This window comes from Dermacentor albipictus, chromosome 2 (genome assembly GCF_038994185.2).
Source record: "Dermacentor albipictus isolate Rhodes 1998 colony chromosome 2, USDA_Dalb.pri_finalv2, whole genome shotgun sequence".
NCBI lineage: Eukaryota > Metazoa > Arthropoda > Arachnida > Ixodida > Ixodidae > Dermacentor > Dermacentor albipictus.
In genome coordinates this window covers 137,325,519-137,348,525 of record NC_091822.1, presented here as the reverse complement: position 1 = coordinate 137,348,525, position 23,007 = coordinate 137,325,519, and the positions used below count along the sequence as shown (strand labels likewise).

The following is a 23,007-nucleotide window of genomic DNA, read 5'->3' as shown; positions in this document are numbered from 1 at the left end:
GAGCGGCAGTCCACGTTAGTTGCCCTTCGAGTTAGCCCACATACAAAAACAGATCTCGAAGGCCATGTTCAGCGTGCTGCAGGCGCGAAAAACTACATTACCACCTATTAGCCCCAATATCGCCAACCAGATAGTTCAATGTTTTTTTAAACTGAAAGAAGTTTTTTATTTGACCAGTATTATTACAAGATAACATGAAAATATTTTGTCATTATAAGAGAAATAAGAAACGGCGCCCAAATTCTGACGTCACCGACGAGAGGCTCTCTTGGTCACGTGACACACAAGCTTTTTGTGAGCGCATTTCCAAGGTAAACGCATTTGGACGTGTTTTATTGTTCTAAGATAACCGAGCGGCTCTGTGCTCGGCCTCGTCGTGTGCATGATATTTTTGCACATATTCCTGAACCGCGAGCGCCCAAAGATTTGATGCAAATTCGTTCTAGGACTCCGTAAGCTCTTTGAAAATCGTTTTTCGTCGCGTTTGTGCGTCCGCGTACAAGGCTTAGCGCTTAAGCCTAACGTTGTGTTGCGCGGCTCGCCTCGCTTGGAGACACCGCTGTACCGCGGCTACCTCCGTCATTGCAGCGCTCCCGCCGTTATGAAACGAACCGATTCTGAAATCGATGTCGACTTACAAAACTAGCGTCTCTCAAAATGAATCGCTTCGTCTGAGGTCGGCGTCTCGAGAGCCTTGTGTGCTGCGAATAGCTTTTCTTTCTCTGCCGTTGAACCCGATCCCCCCCCCGTGAAAGTTGAAACGCGACGGCATTTGGCCCGCGCGTTTAAGCGGCTGGCGTCGGAGGAAGCTCCTTCGAAATCATATGTGAAATTCCACTCCAGTTCAGGACTTTTGCCTTGCGTGCCTGCGTACATTCTTTGCGAGGAAGCGACGCGCGAGAAGACAACGTAGTTTGTGCGCGCGGCGGCGAGTCCGTGTCTCTTGCGCGAAGTGCGCCGTAGGTCTAGCGCACGCGTCCGTTATTTCTCCTGTCCGAAGCATCCTGCGGTGAGCTTCGCGTGGTTGGTGACGCATCGCCAACTTAAGCTTCGCCATCCCCGCTGTACCGATTGTTCTGACCCGTGATTCCCCCCCCCCTTTTTTTTTTCTCCCCGCAGCTTTTGTACATAACATTTTGTACATACGGTATTCAAGTGATGAGTTCGAGTAATACACAGAGGGCGGGGAAAAGCAGCCGAGATCGAGGGAACAAGTCACCGTCGACGGCGACGACACAGTCTCCCAAGGCGGTCACTGCCACAGATGGGCATGCCAAGCCGCCCGACGGCTTCATTCCCAAAGTCCAGGTAAGTGTCCCTGCACAGTGCGTCGCGTTGGCCCGCTGGCACCCTTCTCGCATCGTTTCTTTTTTTTTTTCCCCTAGAACTCTCTTGTTCTTTTCTTTTGCAATGTCGTCTCTTTGTTCTTTTCGGTTTGTGTAACTATTTAGAAATCGTACTGCCATCAGATAGGCCACGTTTGTGTTGGACCATGACCTGTTGGGCGCCCTGTAGGCAAATGAAGCAAAGAGGGGGGTGATGATTTACGTTTACAAAGCTTTCGCAGAGCTTTACGTTGTATAAGGCCCCCCTTTCGCTCGTTTTGTGAAATTCCGGCAATGTTAACCAGAACTCTAGGTTCCAATTTTGTGCATGATAGGTCAATATGGTCGGTGCTTCATAAGGGTTTATATCATTCTGACCTTGTTGAATGGAAGCTCTAGGGTCCAAAGTTGTGCATGATGGACGAGTGGGGTCTGTCCATGCCGAGTCAATAGACCTATTACGCTTGCCATGTTGAATGGCGTGTATCCATGCACATTCCGATCACATGCTTTTACGTGCTAAGTCGCCGGCAGCTGGATGAACTGTTAGCTACACATCTGTTAATTAGTTACACATGTGTTTAGCATAATGTTAGGTGGTCAGCTGCAGTGTAACATCAGATATGTGCTAGTGTTCTGCATTGCTTGAAGCAGCACCAGACCTCCTCTTCCTTTGTGCAAATGCGATTCAGGAGTATCACTTTGAGCAGAAATCATTGTAATGGTATTTTGAAACAGTGCAATGCCTCACATGTTTCATTCTGTTTTTTGTGAGTGCTGGCTTATGGCACATGCAGTAAGAATCTTGTTTGTTTATAGTGTATATGCTTGCATCATGCACTGTGACGAGAAAGGTTTTGTGCTACTCACTGCAGTCATATGCAACAAGGAAGTCGAAAAAAGCATTATTGTAGTGTGACAAAGCTTTGACCACAAGGATCCTTCGGGTAGTACTTAAAAATGTCTACGAGTTACAATGTCAGAGACATGTTATTGAGAAACATCTTGTTGAAAGAAAAGCGAAGTTGTGTGATATGAGACAGGCAATCTTGTGAAGTGCTATCGGATTGCGGTCTGCTGCATTCGCAGTGATCTAGATAAGTTGGAAACTGGGTTTATGTTCACCTGAACTCATGTGACATTGAACCTTATGTCAGCACCTTTGCCTCCAGCAAGCAAAAAGCGTTTTTTCGTTTATGATAGTCTGTGGATTTCCTGTAGTTAAAATTCGGGCAGCTTCAAGTACACTTTTCAGCTGTGGCCATTGTTTTGTGTTGGTTTTTTCCTTTGTGTTTTGTGCATTAAATAACACAAACCCCGCAGCTACATATTGAAAAAAGAAAAGCTATGAAAAAGAAGATGCATATACTGGAGAATGTGCAATGCAAGTGGGTTAATTTTGGTGCCCGCCATTGTAAACGTGTTAAACCAGTAAATTGCAAGGACTGAGAATATTTGAACATGATTCTACAATACTCACCCTAATCTTAGGACTTTTCCAGTTGGTGGCCCGTGAGAGTGAGATGTGTGAAAGGTTTAAGTGCCCAGTTGGCAATCCTGTAGCATTTATCGTGAACTTGTAGGAGAGTGTTGCCGGTTGCCAGAGACTGACATTCTATAGGAGCTTGGCAACCCTCCTAAAGCTTTTTGCGTTGTAATAGTGTTGGCAAAAATGCCACAAAGGGTCTTCTCAAAACTGATGTGGCCTTGTTTTTGTGCAGCCAACTCCCGAGCAGATCCGGCTGGCACAGATTATCAATGACCCAACGAAGCAAGATGATCCGGACATCAGGAACAAAGTCAACCAGGTGAGTCCTTTGCCATTCTGATAGGGCAACTTGACCCGTGCAGGATTCTATTATGCAAGGAAGCTGTATTGCTTTAACAAGTGCACCGGTTTGCTTCCTGTTGGACAGGTGCCAGCATAGCTGGCTATGCAAATGCCTTGAGCTGTAGGATTTCTTTCTTTTTTGTGACTGTTGGCAGCATAAAAATTGTGCTTCTGGATTGTCTGCATTCACTCCAATCCACAGCGGAGAAGGCAATGCACTTCATGCATTCAAGACTGCTTTGTCTTTGGCAATTTTGCATGTTTTTCTTTTGTTTTCTGAAGTTGCGCTAAACTTGGCTATTATTTGCCCGGAAATGTGGTAACACAGTGTGGGCAAACTGCACAGTGAGACCTCCACAATCAGTTGCTTTCAACAGTTCAAGGACTAAAGTGGGTTTCTGAGTAAACTTGCTCCCTGCTTACCTTTTATGGGCTACCCAGTTGGTGACACCAGCTTGCAGCATCATCAGTTGTCATAAATAGCAGCCTGAATATCACACCTAGACAGATTTAGACTTATTCATAACTTATAAGTGTCTCCTCATCGCCTCTTTCTGGCCACATTGAAGGGACCTGGAGAAGCAAAAAAGGCTTGCACTCGCTGAAGACCTTGTTTCAATCGAGCTGGTTCCATAATGCATCGAAAACACAGCAGGCCAACTGCAATTTTGTGTTGTCAGAGTTGAATCTTTGCAAGTCAGCTGCACTCTTCATGAATGAATAGGTGTTTCAACATTTACTTGAACTGAGAATACTGCTGTTTGCAGTTGCAGCTTCAGTTGTCTAAGCAAGTACTTAAGGTTCCTTAAAGTTTGTTGAGTTGACTGTGTGCTGTTATGACGTAATAATGGAAGTCTATTACTGCAGTCCTCAAAAAGGATAAATGTAAGTGTCCTTTATGTCAAACTTCTGATTGCTTGCATTTATTTAGAGGAGCTTTGCATTCAATTTGAACCATTCAAGCCTTGAAATTTGTGAGGCAATTAAGTTTGCCTCTGCGAACTTAAAATGGTACAGGAAACAGAATAGCGCAATCCCAGTGCCATTGCAGTATTTGTGTGCATGTGTGTGTGTACTCATTATCATTATTTCACTGCAGGTGATGGAGGTGACAGGCCAGTCCAGTGATGCAGTCGTGATAGCACTGCATGACTGCGACAATGACCCCGCACGAGCCATCACCATGCTGATTGAAGGCAACAAGCAGGAGGTTAGTGTTGGATGCTTCCTATGGTGTTTTTTGTGGAGCATGTCCAGGATCATGTACAAAGTTAGTGCAGGGTATCTATTAACAAGGAAAACCGGGAATTCTCAGGGATTTTGAATAATCTGGAAAACTAAGAGAATTAGTGCTTCAATCAGGGTAAATTAGCCGTCATTTTATTGATAGGGGGATGAAAGTCGCCCTAGTGCTGGCTCGAGTAAGAGAGGAATCGTAACGAATTGTCTTTGACGCCGTGCCATCTGCTGGAGGAGTTGCCAGTGCACATTCGACAGATTTTCTGGACACCCCATTTTAGGGAAATGCCTAATAATTCGGACGGCTTCGTGGCACCACCACATGCCCCATAGTCAGTATATAAAAACGTCAGTAATTTCACATGCAAGAACCCTTCGCTGTCCAATTTTCCGGACTTATTGCCGTGACGGCAGGTCCGAAACTGCATTAATCAAAGCCAACATCGCCACTTTGATTATCTTGCCGCCTCAAATCGGCGCTCTCACACGCAGATCCGCTGGCAGCCGTAGCCACCACCGCGGCAACACGAGGCTTAGCTACTTCGACGTTGCACTTAAGGTTCTTGCCGTTCAGTGCCGTGTTTTTCATTGAAAGAATTCGACGCTGTCAGTAATGGCACCGACTCCGCCTTTGTAATCCTTACGATTGGCTGCGAAGCTTAGAAAGCATGGCACTTTGCATAATGCCGGCTCCCGAATGACAGCGGCGCCTCAGCACAGGGACGTTACACGGTGAAGCATACATAAAGTATTGCGGTGAAGCTTAACAAGCGTGGGAGGGGGCAATTGTCACGGGACACAGTACATATTCCATATTTATACAAGCATGCACCCACCGTGTCTTGTCACAGTACGAGCACTGAGATGCCTAATAGGTGTACAGAGCTTTTTCGGACGTGCCTGTGAGGATTTGAGCCCATAAGGGTAGTAAAAGACATGCATCCATTTTTTTCGCACTGCCCGTTTGATTTTTCGAACGTTTTCGTAGCCCCTAGGGATTCCAAAAAATTGATGACTGTACAACTGACCAAGAGGGTGCTTCACATGATGGTCCGTGGGGCGAATGCGTGGCGAAACGAGAGCAAGAAAAGAAATGTTTGTTGCAGTCAGGAATGATTGGGTAAGGAACTGGGCCGCCTTTACTTTGAAGGGGCTTGAGCTAAAAAAGCAAAGTGTTGGCTGATGCAAAGATGCAGGTGATCCTCATCCATAGCAAAAATAAACTCTTGAAAGCAGTGAAACACAAAATATAGACATTGTGTGTGGGCTCAGAGTATGTGAGGATAGTTGAGGTTGACTTTCCGACTGCTGAGAAAACCTCACTTGTGACAAAGTTCAGTCCTAATACGAATGATGTTGCTATCACTTGATAGAAATTGCTCATTTTCGAGAATATTTGCTTCTGTATGCATCTCTTTTCATTCGTACTTGAAAATGTTCAACTCTATTTGCAATGGCCTTTACCACTTCTATTTTTTTGAAGATATTTGCTGTGCATTTTACTATCCCATCCCTTCAATTTTCTATTTGGAATAAAACAAACACTACTCCTTACTATTCAAACTGGATTAGCTATTTTTTTTTTCCCCCTTAAAGTGCATATTTGAGAGTGACAGAATCGGGCGACGTTGGTGTCAGCCTGTCTTGACATAAAGTTGTGTCGCTCAGGGAAAACCTGGAAAACTCCCAGAGTTTGAAAATGTCAACTTGTTAGACACCCTTTAGTGTGTGCTTATGGTCTATGTGGATGAAAGTTTTGGATGCTTGTTTATGCTGCTCCCTTCATGTACCTACCGCATGTTTATTCTGTGCGAGTTGATTGGTGTGAGCGCCTGAGATTTTTGAGGCCAGTAATGCCACCAAGCTCTGCATTGCTTTCATTTACATGCAGATATCAAAACCTGGTGCAGGAACATTAGGTTTCATTCTATGTGGCATTGGTGTTACAAGTGCGTACTGCACTTCTTAAGCAGGCATTATCACCTTGCAATCACAGGAGAAAGGCCCAACATTAGACAATGCCAGGCATACACAGGGCTCTTCCTGCTTTTTGTGTGCATGTGAGCTGCTGTGCTAAGCGACTTTCCCATCACAGGGCGAGTGGGAGACTCGGGGCAAGAAGAAGAAGCCTGTGAAGGAGGGCAACCAGCAGCAGCAGCAGCAACAGAAAGGGGACCAAAGTGGCCCCGCGAGCAGCAACAAGGAGAACCGTGGGGGGCCTCGCGGGGAGGGCGGCCCCCCACGCAACGTGCCTAGAGGGTCTGGTGGTGGCCGCGGAGGAGGTCGCGGAGGAAGCTGTGAGTGCGGCACCATGCATTGCATTGCCTATTGAACTACTCTAGCCACTTATCTGTAGCCAAGCACGCTTGCATTCGCAACATTAGTTCTAAAAAGCATTTAAGCATAAAGCATAAAAAGAATTTATTGCAAGAAAACGCCATAAGAACATTGTTGCTGCTTTGCATCAAGTAAACAAAATTTCAAAATACACATTTTGAACAAAAAGACCATGTATAACATTCACACAAATATAAGGTTTCTGTTTGTAGCTCTTTATATACAAAGGAAAATGTTAGCTCTAGTAGCTACCATGCTCGTGCGGCAGCTCTTATGAGCTGCCGTACAGCACTGCAGAGTCCAGTAATTGTGCAATGCCGAAGTGCACTCCCGGCTGCCTTCTTTCACAATACTACTCTTTGCACTGCCATCAGCAAGTGGACCTGTTCAAACGGCGTTGACATCTTGCAGATAACTGTGACCTTTAGAACACACTGGATATCTTTAGATCTGAGTGTGGCAGCAATGAAACAATTCATAGTTGAAAGCGAAAGCTACTGACGGATACCTGTTGATGTTCCGGGGCTATTGACACACTTTCGCCATCCGTGCTGAAGTCTGATAAATCAAAATCATCTTCTGAGTCTGTGCTGCTGCCACCATAAAAAAAATTCTGACGAAGGCTCATCGGAATCTGTCGAAATTCGTTGTTTCCAAAGGGCATCTGCGCACGATGTCGATGCGAAGTCTGAAGCTACGAACGCTCGTCACGCTTGACTAAAAGGTGCTTTCAAACTTTTTCTGTGGTGGAGAAAAGAAACTCGAAAAAATAGTTCCTCTTTGATGTGGTGGATGACTCTGGCTATCCAAAAGCGTCCCGAGCACTCTAAAATATCAAGTTGAAACCATCGATAAGAGGCTATCAGTGGGTATAGGCACGGACAGGAAAGTGTTAAACAGCCCATTATCAGGCGTGGACGAGTTGACGTGCCACAAATTTGAACGTATCCCAGCTTGCAAGACACAGTGGGCTTAGGTGGTGTTTCTCGTGAGGACTGTCAAAGTGCCCTTGTGGCTTGCAGTAGTTTTGCCGTATCAAAGGCCTAATTTAAAAGTGCTTCAAGGGGGATGGTGTTGGAATCATTTTAGTGAACCATGGAAACTGTTTAAGGGGGGAGGTGGGGATCAGAATTAACTTTTTTGTTTCTTGACAGAAAGGGCTGAAATTTGGCACACACACTGCACATTGCAATAAAGGGACAAATCTAAAATTTCATTAGGATATCTTAATTAGTTTTTGTTTTATAAGAATTTACAAGTTCCTTGCTTGTGGAAAGCCTGGCACAGTAATGAAACGTGATAGGGAGCTCGGAATACTTTGCATGTTTGCCCAGTTGTCTAATCTACATCAAGACAGTGTTCGATTTTTTTTTTTTTTGGTGCACTTATAATTTTTTGCTCAACATAACATGCACATGACTATGCTTCACTGCATGGAGCCATGTAGTAATTGTGAAATAATTAAATAATGGAAAGATAAAGAAACATTTCAAGACTGTCTTTAAATAAAGCACAGCTTGTGGATCACAGCAAAACAAACTGGGCCAAAATCGGTCCAGCCATTGTTGTGCTACGCTTTCCACGAGCGAGGTGATGGACTAAAAAAATGCAATTGAGAAAACTGGCTGCAAAGTTTTAAAAGCACTGCAAATTTATTAAAAAGCACCAGGGCTGTAATATTTTGAATCATTGTTGTCAGGCATCTTCTTACACATTTGCCTCATTGTTTGGTGGGCTTTGGATGCCTTCTTCAGGCGTTCTTTATCCTTTTCTTGCGCCGTCTGGAGTAGTGCATGACCACCATTTTCACTGCCAGACTGAGCCTGGTATCGCAGTGTACACCCACAGAACGCTGTTGGCATCTTGGGCACAGAGTTTTAGCGATCAAAGAGTTCATCGCGGAAACAGGCATAATAATGAACTCACAGTCACAAGGGGCCGAAATGTGTTCTTGGCATTGCTGCTTCCGCTCAGTCGCGGACACTGCGCGAAAAGAGTCGCGAACGCTGCATGCCTGCGCTTCTGCAGTCACCGCTGACACAAAACGCGGCTCGAGGCGCGTCTGAATCGTGCGACGATTCGTCTGGTGAGCCTTGAGTCACCATACAGTATGTAGCTCGACGACGGTTGGGGCTCACTCGCAGGCTGCGTGTCCCTGTCGCACGATGCATCAGAAACGCACACCGTCTCTGCCGGCGATGGAGACCTTCGATTCGCGTCGCCTCCAACAACGCGATCTCGGTTGCCGACTCGCGCACGTCGTACGCAGAGCCCCCGTTGGCACGTATTCTGGTGGCTTGGTTATCAGTGCCGATGTCACAGGGCGATTGTCGGCTTCGCTGCTGGAATCGCACGGTGCAAGATAACGCGGCACGTTATCCGCGTGTTCAGTCGGGTTCTCCGCTTCTCCCGCTGGCCGCCGTCTTTTTCTCGCCGTAGGAGGCTTGCGCTTCCGTTTTCCGAAGGCATGCTTCATTTAAAAGTTCTTTTCGAACGAGCGACGATCCACCACTGACCTGGGAGTTTTCATAAATCCGAAATCTGCGAGTGTCAAACGAAGAAAGACGCCAGCATGGTTTTCAAAGCAGACAACTGCGGTCCGCTGTGGTTGCCAGCTTGCCCGCTGCTGCAGCAGCAACCAATGGCGAGACGCCTTTCAGTACGGCAACCAATCGGAGGCCCGCTTTCATCGCAGGGCCCGTGTGACCGCCTCTAGCAGACCCGCGCGTCTTTTGTGTTTGTGCGTTTGTTACAAGATGGCGACGACCGAAGAATTCAGAAACGGAATGGCGAAACTTCGAGCTTTCGTACGATACCAAGATGGCGGCGTTCGGTGGCGGGAAAGACGAGTTAGGGCTCCGCGAACCATGGTGATTTTACGCGATTTAAAGCTGTTTTCTCGCCCTACGCACTGATAAATTAATTTTTTTCGGGCACTTTTATTGCGTTTTCAGACAAACCATTTTGATACAATGTAGATTAGGCATTGCAGATACCGAAACGCGTCGTTGCCAAAAATCGATCTTTTTTGCGATTTTCGCGATCTGATCCCCGCGGTCCCCCCTTAAATGCATTGCATAATCACTGGTTTTCTTCAGATTCACCCTGTCATGCAGAGAAGCATACATAAAACGTAATGAAGCATATCAATAGTGGTGAAGGGGTCACTGCCACGAAACATCAGACGTGTTCCTTAATTATACACGCATGCACCGTTCCCAGTCACAGTATAAGCACCGATACATCTGATTGTACTGGCAGCCATTCGAAGCTGTTTCCAGTGTTGGTTTGGTGGTTTGCGGTCTTCCTCACTATTAAGTTTTTCCAGCTGTTACTTCTTTTCTTCTGCAGTCCCTTGAAAATTGTATCAATGGGGTTCAACTCTATCGACATTTTATCAAAAGGTCCAAAAATACAAATTCTTGCACTAGCCTGCCGTTTAAAAAATGTGTTTAGACCAGCTACTCAAAAGTGTCCAATTGCATCCCCCTTTTAACCATGTATTTTGGTGTTTGTTGCAGGGAAGAATAAGGAAATTGAGAAGAATGAACGAAACTTGGAAGACGGACGTTCTGGCGAGCGGACTGGTGACATGCGGCCACGGGGAGGCAGCCGTGAGTGGTGTCTTGCTTTGTCCTTTTACATCTATGGCTGTGTTTTAGGCCCCTCTGCATTCCGGCATGCTAAGAAAGCAACTGCAGATTACCTATCTGAATTGACTGTTTCACTTTGGATACTGTGTCGTCAACAGGCAGGCACATGTATGAGGTGTTAGAAGCAATACCTTTCTTCACCTTTTGTACAAGTGCTCCAGAAATGCACGTCAGGGCCGTAGGGATGTCACTAGGCTGCGAAAGCGGACAGTGTTAAGGGGAGACGCTCCTCGGGAACTTTTATATTTTTAAATATTAATGCTAGACTAATGAAAATTGTACCGCTTGTAGACCTTGATATCCTTATTCCAAATCTGTTTTTAGTTTTAGGATAGCTCGATGCTTTCATGTTATAAGTGCCATGCATAAGTGAGAAACAGTGCATGTTTGTGCAGCTACTGGACGTAGCAGTTAGCATGATAGAGCAGTGCAAAATGGTTTTTCTTGTCCCTAATACTACTGAGTGCCGATAAGCAATATGTCATTCCCTTGACAGGCAACATTTTAAGAGAACCTAATATCTGGTGCTTCGTTTCCAGTGTCTGGTACCCAATGTATCAAACATTTTCATCCTTAAAAGTAAACTGATTGCATTAAACCCTAGATAAGTGCATTCTATGCATCTTAAAGATTACGGACACCAAATTTGGTCTTGATTGAACCGCAATAAGTACATAAAATGTCATACACAAAAGCCATGTTCGGCCTAAAATTTGAAGTTGAGAAAAACTCACTTGAAAGTTGTAAAAATTGTTTATTTCTGTTGTAGCAGTGAAATCTATATGAAAATTGCACACAGTACAGGCCAGCGTATCCAGATCCGGTACACCACTTTAGAATTCACCTACACCATATGTTGTTCCCCCAGTCTTTGTGGGCAGCATGCTCAAGACGAGCCTCCTTGGCTAGACGGTGACGGTGAGGCACTGCCTCTGCTGTCAGCTTTAGTGACCTGCTGGAAATCCTTCTCTTTTCACACTTTTTGCTCAGCGCAACTAGTTCCCTTAGGGAAGCACTCCTAGTTCCTGCAGGAGCTGCTCATAGCCCTTGTAAGCTTGGTTATACCACAGGACAGTGAATGCTGTTGCCATCGCCACGACTGTGCGCGAGGCAAACCTCGTCTTGGGGCACAACATCCTAATCTTGCTGTTCAATGATTCAGCTCCGTTTTGAGTTTTTCCCTTGACACAGCGAGTGAGTAGCTGTTCTTCTTTGAGCCTTTTGTATGCGGGCAGCATTGTCTCACCTTGGCTGTTTGTGAGAGTAGGGATATGTGCTGGGCCTGCCTGGCCCAACGCTTCTGCCTGCTTGAACTTGCACTAGGAGGGTTCTCCATCCGGACAAAACTTATGGCTCTTGGCTGTATCCGTTGAGCACGAATGGAAGAATGATGCCAAGATTGCACAATATACTTCCTCTGTTGGCACTGATGGCTACTTGAAGGTAGCTCTCTATCTTCTGAATGACTGCATCTGTAAGCTTCTATCCTCATGGCATTTTGAGCTTTTGCAGGGCAGTTCCACGCCACTTGGCTACATGGTTGGTGCAGTCTTCTTTTGTGATGGGCACACTTCCATACAACTTTGCCAGTGACACAGCTGTATAAGCCTTGCTGTCACCATCGCCGAGGAAGGTTGTAAACCTCACTGGTGTATGTACTGCAGGGCTGAGAGAGAGAGAGGACTGCTGAGAGGATATTCCATATCCTCTCAGCAGCATTAGCCTCCATGGCATGTGCTGAGCAATGCACATTTTTTTCGCACACTGGCATGTTAAAAGCTTGCCATATTTCTTCCTCCTCTTCGCTTTCAAATGTCTTGCGTGTACTGCAACTCTGGCAGTAGTTGGGCAAAACTTTAATGAAGTGTAGGCAAGGCCCCGTTTCCACAGAAATGGCTGTGCCTATGCCATTATGACGCTTGTGGCTTCGTTTCTGCCAACTACGATCAAGCATGACGGCTACATTGGCAGAACATACTTCGTGTGCTGTTACTTTCCGAGCTAACTGCTTTTGTAGCACAAAATCGCAAGGAAATTCACCAGGGGCATACCGTATTTACTCGCATAATGATCGCACTTTTTTTGTCAGAAAAATTGACGCAAATTCAGGGGTGCGATCATTACGCGGGTTAAATTTACCGCGAAAAAAAACATTTTTTTTTTTTTTTCGCCCCGCGTTTGCTGCGGGATGCGAGATTGCGGGTGCGGGACACCAAAACAAAAATGGCGGCCGGCGGAGCAAGCCGAGCGCGCCGAACGCGATTTTTTTTTCTTCTCGTGAGTACATTACGTGTATTGAAACAGTTTCTTCCGTATCAGTGATGAATAATATCGTTAATATCGGCAAGTTTGCGGCAGTAACATAGCCATGTCCACTTTGAGGGGACAGAAACAGGTGGGCGTGCTTAGCTGCCAGTGACATAGAAATGCATGGGTGCGACATCTGTCTTCACTACTATCCTAATACGGCACGTTTCCGCTAAGGGTGGGCGAATATCTTAGCTGTGTTACAAGCGTCGGCGTATGAATAGGGTGCACGTTTATCGTATCAGAGTAAACGTGGCTACTATCATTGCCGCGCGCGATTTGTTGCGTGCTCACGAGTACAAAAGCAGATGAAAAGAGTCGAAATGCGCCTTTATTGTTTTTGTTGAGATCAACCATTATAAAGCCAACCCATAATAAAGGCAAGTTTGGTTGTACCTCATTTTGTCATAGATGTGCGGAAAGTGACGAAAGTAATGAAATGAGGCATCTACTTAAGAATGTTTGGTGCGTGCAGGCCGCTTGGCTTGTCTTGAAGAGTCGTTCGCGTAGCATTCGACAGATGGTAAGCGCGATCATTATTAGCTAGACTTAGCACACGACATATCGCTGCGGCAAGTTTGGGGTGCGATCATTACGCGGGGAATAAAAAAAAATCGAATTTTGACGACAAAATTTAGGGGTGCGATCATTACGCGAGTGCGATCATTATGCGAGTAAATACGGTAATCTGGATGCATCCTATCTTTATGCTGCTTTTTGGGCAGCTTCCTTGCGCTCAAAGAGGCTTCTTGTTGGAGTTAGCACTTCGATGGCCGTCTTTCTCCTTTGCTCGCTGAGATGCAGTGCCAGGAATATTCATGTGTAGCTGCTGTAGAATTGCAGTTGACGCAAGCAGGTTCCCAGTGTTGAAGCGTAGGACAGCTTCCCCAACAGCAGCTTGCACGGCAAAGAGAGATGCATGCTGTTCCTTTGAGACTCTCCAAATCACTGAGTGAAGGTTCTCATTCGAATTCTGGCTTGCCTCGCTGGCCTTTCTGAAGCAGTTTTTTCAGATATCTGCGTATGTACAGGCAGCATCGCTTCTGCCACATGTTCTGGCAAGTTGTGGTGCCTAGGTTCAGGCTCTTCCTTTGCTCTCGCAGCATTCTGACGACAGAACATTGTCAGAACATTGCCGAGAGCCCATACTCCTTGGCGGTGTCATGGAAAGCATCACCACTTTTTAGCCGCACCCGGGACACAGCACGAGTCCAAGGAACTCTTGTACGATGAATAAATCCACGATTGCAAATTCACTTCCGCTGTCGTTGAGGTCCTCTCTCCTGTCGACAGCCAGCATCTTAACCTTTCGTTCCATTGCAGACTGCGACGCCAGGCACGTTTTCTAGTGATCGCTGCACGCTCACAACTTTCTTCAGTCGTGAAGGAAACGGTGCCTGCATGATCTGTGCCAACACGCATGGCATGGGCAGAGGAAGTGACGCTAGACGTGCTGGTTTGCAGCTCGGAACTCGATCCGGTAGAATGGCCAGTATGACAGGCCTAGCCGCCTTCCGTCGCGCATTCCAAAGCTGCTTGATGCATAGTAGACCACCATCTTTCCCAGCCTTATGGGCAGCGAAATGAACACCTTATCAAACGTTGCTAAGCAAGCGGCTGAACAAACGTAGACAACATAGACAGTGGTGCCATGAAACCAGAGATAAACAAACGTAGTGAAACGCGAGAGCGGTCGAGCAGGCGCCAAAGAGCGCCAGACCAATAGGAGTGAGGCACGCGAGGTGCGTTGGCACAGGGGTGTGCGCGTTGGCACGGACGCATCCTTCAGAAATGACGCGATAGCAGCGGTTTCCCTTCACCTACGCCATTTTAACTGCCGCAAACTGCGCACAAAGAAAACAGCTTCAAAACAAGTGCAAGATGGCGGCCACCGGCCATCTTGTTTGCAAATGGCGACGGTGTGAAGTTTGAACATTTTTGACCAAATTTTGCTGATTTCGCGTTCACCTTGGCCCCTTTAAGCGAGATTTTTTATTTTCCGATTAAATTTAGCTTCTAGATTTTGTGGAGGGATGCTTAAATGTATAAACATAGCGAAAATGCATTTTTCCAAAAATCAGCCTTTTTTTTTTTCCTTTTCAAGACCCGTGTCCCCCCCTTAAGGGGGGACACGGGTTGTGGCGACCAAAAATCGCGAAAAAAAACTCGATTTTTTTTATTGCATTTTTGGAATGTACAGCTATTATTGCATCTATATTGTTAATTTCATACCGATAACATCAGTATTTTAGCCGCAGTGACGCCTTATACGACATGTACTAGCTGAATTTCAGGTGGAACTTGCGCTGAAACGGCATATTTTCCGAAACGCGCGCCTGCTCTTCCACGTGCGCTAGCGCGGACATCTTGGTCTCATTTGAAAGAGGCGACTTTTCCCATCAAATTCCCGCCAGAACGGGCCCCATTCAGCCATTGGCCACTTAGAAAATGCGCGGCAAAAGAAGGTACTAGAACGCCCTCCTATTCGTCACTCGGTGCACGTGACTTGAGCTTGCCTCCCGATTGGCGGAACTGCATGGCCATCGTCTGCTCCGCGCTTGGAGCCGCGCACTGAGGTGCGCCATCTTGCCCCAGTGTCAACGCGATGTCTGAAACGGAAGCGCAAATTTCGAACGCGGTACAAGTATGGTGCACAAAAAGTGCGACGAACGCTCATCGAAAACTTAAAAAAACGCTGCTCAACACTGCAAAACGCTCAGGACGCCACAACCCCAGCGACCGATGCCGAAATCGTCGATGCAGCAACGGCAGGCCTAACGACCTCATCGGCTGCTGCGGATACTGTGACAAGTCCGCCTGCCGCGGACCCTTCGACCAGCGCTCGCGTACGGCAAGATACGATCTACCGGCAACCCTCCAAGCGGGAGGAGGAGGAAGCGAAAGCCAAAGCAAAGCTATCGGAGTTGTCTTCCGCTCCAGCGACGGAGAGGAAACGCGAGATTTTGGGTGACGGTACCGACGACGCACTTCGCCCGCCTGATGGGACTATGTTTACGATTGTGGATTTGAGTGCCGTGAACACTTTATTAACATTTGCGAACTGCAACAGCTGCAGTGGTGCCTTAGAAATCGTCCGAGATGAGCGGGAATACGGACTCGCGCTCGCTTTGAAGCTGCGTTTTATGTGCGCAAACTGTGGAGAGATTGCGTCGGTGTGGAGCTCGCCGCGCGTTCAGTGCTGAAGGAATGAAACCCTTTGCTGTGAACGTTTTGGCTACGCGTGCCATGCAGGCAAAGGGGGACCGGCAGACCGCGTTCAATGACGTTTGTCTCGTTGATGGGCATCGGCCGTCGGGCTCTTCACACGAAAACGTGCCAGAGCTATGTGAAGACGAAGTTGACGCCAGCGGCCGATCGCGCGGCGCGTAATCTGACGTGCGCGCGGTCGGTTCGCGAACTTTACGCCGAAATGAACGTGGGTCATACTGGGAACATCGTTGTGTGCAAGGGAAAGGGCCTCAGAGGCCATAATGAAAGAACTGTCTAAATGCGAGCGAGCAAAGTCGCACCCTCATGGCCGAGAAAGATAGGCGTCAAATGGCAGCATCAGCCAAGAAGTGCAAAGCATGAGAAAATTTGTGCCAGTCCCTCAAAAAGCGGCACACAGGGGCTGGGAGTCAGCAGGACTACATGCCTGGTGCCTACTGAGCTGTTCCAGCTGTAAATTTGTAAATAAAGTAGGGTTTTGCACGTTTTCTCACTTATCTCAAAACATGTTTATGGCTCACTTCACTAGACTGTCGGAGTGATAGCTCATGATCTACAACAGCTAGAGCGCTAATTCTTTCTTTAGCAGAAAGCCTAATCTACATATTAAAAAGTGCTGAGAGCAGAATTTCAAATTTGTGCATATGTATATTTCCATTTTATGAATTTTCTTTTGGTGTGGTAGCCTTAGGTCAAGGAAAGAATTTTGATCACCTCCTGAATGGCTAATTAAAATTTGATTTGAAAACTTTTTGCAGCATTGCAGTTATTGCACATTATAGTATCTAGCCATGCAATAATATTCACTTTCTGCAGAGCCGTTTTTTTTTTTTTTTCATTGTCTCCGGAAACAATAGAGTGGCAGCACGGTCAATCTCCTGAACTAATGAACCTACAAGAAAAATTATTGCATATTTGAAATCAGCACGAAAAACTATGTAAGCTTGTGCATTTTCATCAGATTTGGCCATAAGATGCAGGAAATAATCGCCACAACCCATGTCCCCCCTTAAGGCACGTAAATTAGGATGTAGGCAATTAAGGATGCCTATTGCACATTCTATCGTCTCTTGGTGCGACCATTTCATTCCACCTTTACTGTGGGCAGTTTTGTAGACATCATTGGTAGAATACCTTGCATTCTGTGTATCTTTTTCTTCAACATGACAAATTTGTAGCTGGTGCATTATGGAAAACCAAATTGACCATTTCATCTCTCTGGAAGGGGTGTGGCTATTTCACTGTCGTCAGTGCCTTGGTGTGTTCTCCCTCACCTTTCTCTCTGTGCAGGGCGGGGTGGCCGGGGGGGCCGAGGAGGGGGTGTTGGTGGCGGTCGTGGTAGCCGCACGTTCCAGAACCGGGGACTGGGTAGCCATGATGGCTTCCCCCAGTCTATGGACACATGGACCAACAGCACGTCAGCCGGAGGGCAGCGGGCATCCAGGGGAGGTCAACAGCAGCAGCAGCAACAGCAGGATGCCATGCCAGTCGGTGGGTGTTCTTTAATTGTTCACCTAGGCACTAAATTTGGCCGTGTATTTCACAGTAGTTGGTTTGTTCTTCTGCATCTTTCTGAGCACAAGGTCATGGGTTCCCAGTTGCAGCATCTGCATTTTGATGCAAATGGAATGTGAAAATGCATGTAATATCGAGATTCGGGTGCACATTGATGAAGCCCAAAGTGCCCAAATAAATCTGGAGCCCTTCACTGCGGCATCCCTCGTAGCCCACTCTGCTGTTATTGAAGCACTGTTTGTTGTTTCTTTGCAAATATTGATCAAACGTATCATACTTTTTTAAGATTACTGTTCCAATTCTAAATAAGTAATTCGTTTTGGTGTAGGTCAGTTAGTTCCTAAGATAACTAACATTCCACTTCCATCGGGACACAATGAAACATTAATGACACAATAAAAAAATATTTTTTCTTGTTTAGATACCGTATTTACTTGCATAACGATAGCACTTTCTCGTCAAAAAAATTGACTCAAATTCAGGTGTGGGATCATTACGCAGGTTAAATTTTCTACGAAAAGGAAAATGTTTTTTTCATCCCGCATTTGCTGTGGGATGACGACAGGCCAACAAACGGGCGGTTGTCGCTGTAACAGTGCAGGACACCAAAACAAAAATGGCGGTCGGCGAAGCAAGCCGAACACGATTTCTTTTTCTTCTCGTGAGTGCATCACGCGCGTTGAAACAGTTTCTTTTGTATCAGTAATGAATAACATTAATATTGGCAAGTTTGTGGCAATAACGTTGCCATGTCCACTTTGAAGGGGTAGGATATCTATTATAGTTTACGAGTTACAATTGACAGCCTGTAATGGTCATGCCCAAATTAATTTATTAATTACACATAAGTTCGCCAAGATTTTCACATCTGCATGTTCACAAAGGCCCATTCTGTGCAATAAAGCTATTGATGTATTTTCTAAATGCCAAAGTGAGCATAAAAATATTTTTTCTGCTTTCCTTTGCATATTGTCTTACTAATGACTTGCAAAAAACCCATTATAAATTTTTTAATACAGTGCAGTTAAAGTTTCAGCATCTAAGTGCAAAAGACAATGATGTTGTCTTCATTTGTTGTAAAATGGCACCGGGATCATCATCATCATCATCATTTATTTTTCCTTAAGGACCCCTGTCGGGGTATTACATAAGGGGGGGGTTACAGAAGATAAGGATAGAAACAAAGATATGGTTACAATTTCTTACAAGACTCAGCCTGTGGATTCGCATTAAAAATAACAAAAATAAAACAACAACAACAAGAGGCACACTGAATAGAATGCAAAAGCAAATCAGCAGAACAGTCACAATGTGAGACGGCAATCACAAAAGAATGAAGGCACAGTACGGTCATTGTAAGGTTAGGGTTTAAGGTGATCAGTAAGCAGCTGCTTGAAGATAATGGGGTTGCGCTCATTGACAACTCTATCTGGTAAATTGTTCCACTCTATAATGGCGCTAGGCAAAAACGATTGATTAAAGGAAGCTGTTGAACCATGCAAGCGCTGGATGCTGCAAGAGTTAAAAAGGCGACGAGATGTACCGGTTGGTGGGATTAGAAGCCTTCCATGCAGTTCGGGGAAGTTATAATAAAGTCGCTGGAAAAGGCACAGTTTCGCAATTTTCCGACGCAACTCCAATGGTTCGAGTCCTAGAGATGATTTAATCGCACTGACACTTTCTTCACGGCTGTATCTGGAAGTGATGAATCTAGCGGCACGATTTTGTATTGATTCTAACATATTAATAGCTTGGTGCGGGCTCCAAATAGCTGAGGCGTAGTCAAGTTTACTTCGAATAAAAGTTTCATAAGCTAGTTTTCTTGTGGATGAGGGGCACAGCGCAAGGGTACGTCTGACGTAACCAAGTGATTTATTAGTGTCGGTAGCCAATTTTGTTATATGGTCGGACCAGGTCAACTTGCTATTAATAGTAATACCGAGATAACGATACGACTCAACGGTGGATAGGGCTGTCGAGTTTAAAAAGTACGAGTGATTCTTGTTAGAGTGTTTACGGGATACCTGCATAACTTTACATTTGGAGATGTTAAGTTTCATTAAAGAGTTGGAACACCAGGTCTCTAATGAATGTAAGTCTTTTTGGAGCGTTGCATGGTCGGCTGGGTCTGTAATGCGACGGTAGATTACGCAGTCATCTGCAAAAAGTCGGATATTGGATGATATGCCGTTGGGAAGGTCGTTTATGAAGATGAGAAAGAGAAGGGGACCGAGGACGGACCCCTGTGGTACTCCGGAGATGACGCTAGCAGTGGTTGAGAAATGATTTCCGATAGCTGTGTACTGGAATCGATTAGTAAGAAAGCAACGGATCCATGACAGTGCGAGAGGGTCGAGACCGAGGCATGAAAGTTTGGCCAAAAGCCGCTGATGGGGAACACAGTCAAATGCTTTGGCGAAGTCTAGATATATGACGTCAGTTTGAAGTGATGAGTCTAAATTCAGGTGAAGTTCAGTAATAAATTCAAAAAGCTGTGTATCGCATGACAAACCAGGCCGGAAACCATGCTGATTGTGAAAAAAGAAGGAATGATCACCGAGATGACATGCTATTTGCGAATATATTATATGTTCTAGTAGTTTACAGGGAATACTCGTTAGGGAAATGGGGCGATAGTTGGAAGGATCAGAGCGGCTGCCTGACTTATATACCGGTACCACTTTACTAATCTTTACTTTTCTGTGGAATTCAAGACACAAAGGGCGAGACCTGGCTTGAGTCTCAGACCAAAATAGTATCATTCTGCTCCGAGCAACTCGGCTTATCCGTTAGTACAGACGACTTGGAGCGTGCACACCGACTTGGTCGTTACCAGCAAGACAAAACTAGGCCTATTATTGTAAAATATGCAAGATTTAAAGATAAATCAAGAATTCTTGCAGTGGCTTCTAAGCTCAAGGGCACGAATTTTTCGATTCGCGAGGACTACTCAGCCCGAGTTCGACAGGCGCGAAGGAAACTTTATCTTCGTGGACAACAGAGCGGCAGATCATTTAAACTTCGCTTTGACAAGCTGCTGCTTGATGGCAAACAATTCACGTACAATGCTGAATCTGATTGTATAGTTGAACTGAGGGCATAGCGATCACTGCGTCTCTCCAGGCATGCGCGCCCCTCCTCTCCCCCCCAGACCTGCCGCGCCTCGGTTACTGTCCCTGTTTATCAAAGTATGTCGGTCTTGCTTGCAAACATGCGTAGTTACCTGCCTAAGAAAGACGCTCCAGAATCTCTCTTGAAAGACAACAATACTGACCTTGCTATACTTACGGAATCTTGGCTGCATCCAAATATTGCTGACCATGAGCTACTAAATGATAGCCACACATACGCTGTTCACAGGCTTGACAGGTTGGGGCGCAGGGGAGGCGGCATTTTGATTTTTGTGAAAGAAAGTGTTCCTTCATATGTCACCAAATTGAACTGTCAACATGAAATTTTGTGTGTAAATATATCACTTCGGTCAAGTATGACTGTGATTATAGCTTGTTATCGCGCTCCTGACTGTGATGTTTCTTTCAACCATGAACTAAATTCTGTACTAGCGAATCTTTACTCACGCTTCCCGTCTGCAAACTTTATGCTCTGTGGCGATTTTAATTTTCCGGACATTAACTGGGCAAATCTAGACGCACATTACCAGCAATCCAAAGATTTTCTTGACACAATCCTTACATTCAACTTTACTCAGATGGTTAATATGGCAACCCGTGGGGAGAACATTCTAGAACTTGTCCTTGTCTCTAACCCCAAAATAATAAAATCGCTATCATCCGTAGCTGGTCTAAGCGACCACAAATTACTGCTATTTAATCTCTGCATCCCAGTTCCTTTCAGACAGCCCTCGACCAAATACATTAGGGACTACAACAAAGCAGATTTTAGCAAAATTAACACTGAACTGAGCACTTTCTCACATTTTTTTCGTGAGACTGCTCCTTCTCGTACAGTAGATGAAAACTGGTTGTTATTTAAGAATAAATTATTACGGCTTGTTGAGAGACATGTACCTCTTGTTCGCATTCGCGGTGATTTAGGAAAGCCCGTCTGTTTCGTGATGCGAAACGCTCTAAATCTTGTTCAGAGTGGGACAAGTACTTCAAATGCCTGCGCAAATACACTAGCACTTTGAGACAATCCAAAAAGAAGTTCTTCCACCACGATTTGCCTAACATCATACATGTCAAACCCAAGAAATTTTGGAATATTTTGAAACCAAACAATAGCTCCAATAACATTTCCTTGACTTATCCTGACGGTTCAAACGTGCCGCTTGATCAGCGATCAGACGTAATGAACTCATATTTTTCTTCTGTTTTCACTCGTGAGCCTGCACTGAAGGACTTTGATTTGCCCATCCACAGTTTTCCCCTCATGTTTCCCATTGCAATTACTTCTCAAGGCATTATGAAACTTATTGATAACCTAAAAATTTCTAGTGCCCCCAGGCCAGATAACATCACTGCTAAGGTACTAAAAGGTACGAAAGAAATTTCCAGTCATATATTACAAATAATTTTTACCCAGTCCATTACTGACAGTTCACTTCCAAATGACTTCCAAATGAAAGCAACTGCACAAAAAGACAAGCTGAGAAAACGGAGCTCAAAGTTGCATTTGTTGTAAACGTGTAAATCTTTATTTTGAGCACCTAAAACCCGTCTGCGATGTAGTCCTTTGCCTGTGGGGACCCATTTGCTTTCCATCTTGATGTAGTTTTTTGCGTTTTTGCAGCAGTTCCGTGCACCTTGGTTGCCTTTTTTGGTCGTCATGCAGAGGCAGGTGACAGCGCACTCAAAACATCCGCTCTTGTATCTCGTTGCGCAACGTCTTTATTAGTGGAGTTGGAGCTGAAATTTGCAGTTGAATATTTGCCGCGGAAACTTCTGCTCCACCGCTGTCGCGACTGCACGCGGACGTAACGTCACCATCACTCACGGTTGCGCCTTCACCATCGCTTGCGGTTGTGGCTTTACCCTCACTTGCGGTCGCGCCTTCACCGTCGCTCCCGGGTGCTCCATTACTGTCACTCACGGTCGCGTAGGCGTTCTGTGGTTGTGTCGTCAGTAACGCACGCGGGTGTGCTTTCCCAGTCACCGACGTGCGCCGGTCATGCCTCGTCAACAAGCTCAGTGGCATCTGCTCTTACGAGTAGTTTTCTGCCTCTTTTCCACGCCTTTCATGGTCTTCCATACACGCAGGCTGTTCGGAACTTCATTCCTTTGGGGCATATCGCAGAAAATGTGCCTAAGCTGCCACGATCGTCAATCACGTCGTTAGGAACGCACTGCTCACTGCTGTGCAAATGCGCGCGAGAGAGGTTCGTCGGCAATTCAAATCTACAACAGCCAATAGGAGCGCGCCCTGTGCCCCACGTGACTGCTACGCCCAATTGCAATGCCACATTCGCCTTTTTTTCGCTTGCGTTTTCTGGTTTATTTTTCGGTGGAGAAATGCGTCGCTCCGGCTATCTTTAGCTCCGTCTCTCCTCTTTACGATGGTACCAAGATGGCGGCGCTGCGTCAATGGATAGCCAGGCGATCCGCTGTGTGAC

The 23,007-nt window shown here is 45.8% G+C and overlaps 1 protein-coding gene across 17 annotated transcripts in view; it reads left to right on the top strand.

Moving 5' to 3' along the window:
- The first annotated feature begins 226 nt into the window (after positions 1-226).
- Positions 227-23,007, top strand: part of LOC135918464 (protein lingerer-like) — a 102,462-nt gene continuing 79,681 nt past the window's right edge. For 10 of the 17 annotated variants that reach the window (XR_010569677.1, XR_010569676.1, XR_010569681.1 and 7 more), the window contains exons 1-7: positions 227-311; positions 1,120-1,308; positions 3,047-3,133; positions 4,256-4,366; positions 6,491-6,692; positions 10,254-10,346; positions 17,211-17,411. Coding sequence is in view for 11 of the 17 variants with exons in the window: in XM_065452116.1 (XP_065308188.1) it covers positions 1,159-1,308; positions 3,047-3,133; positions 4,256-4,366; positions 6,491-6,692; positions 10,254-10,346; positions 17,211-17,411 (844 nt within the window). In the remaining 6 variants the exon portion in view is untranslated. The other 7 variants (XR_010569685.1, XR_010569683.1, XR_010569687.2 and 4 more) reach the window with 2 other exon arrangements.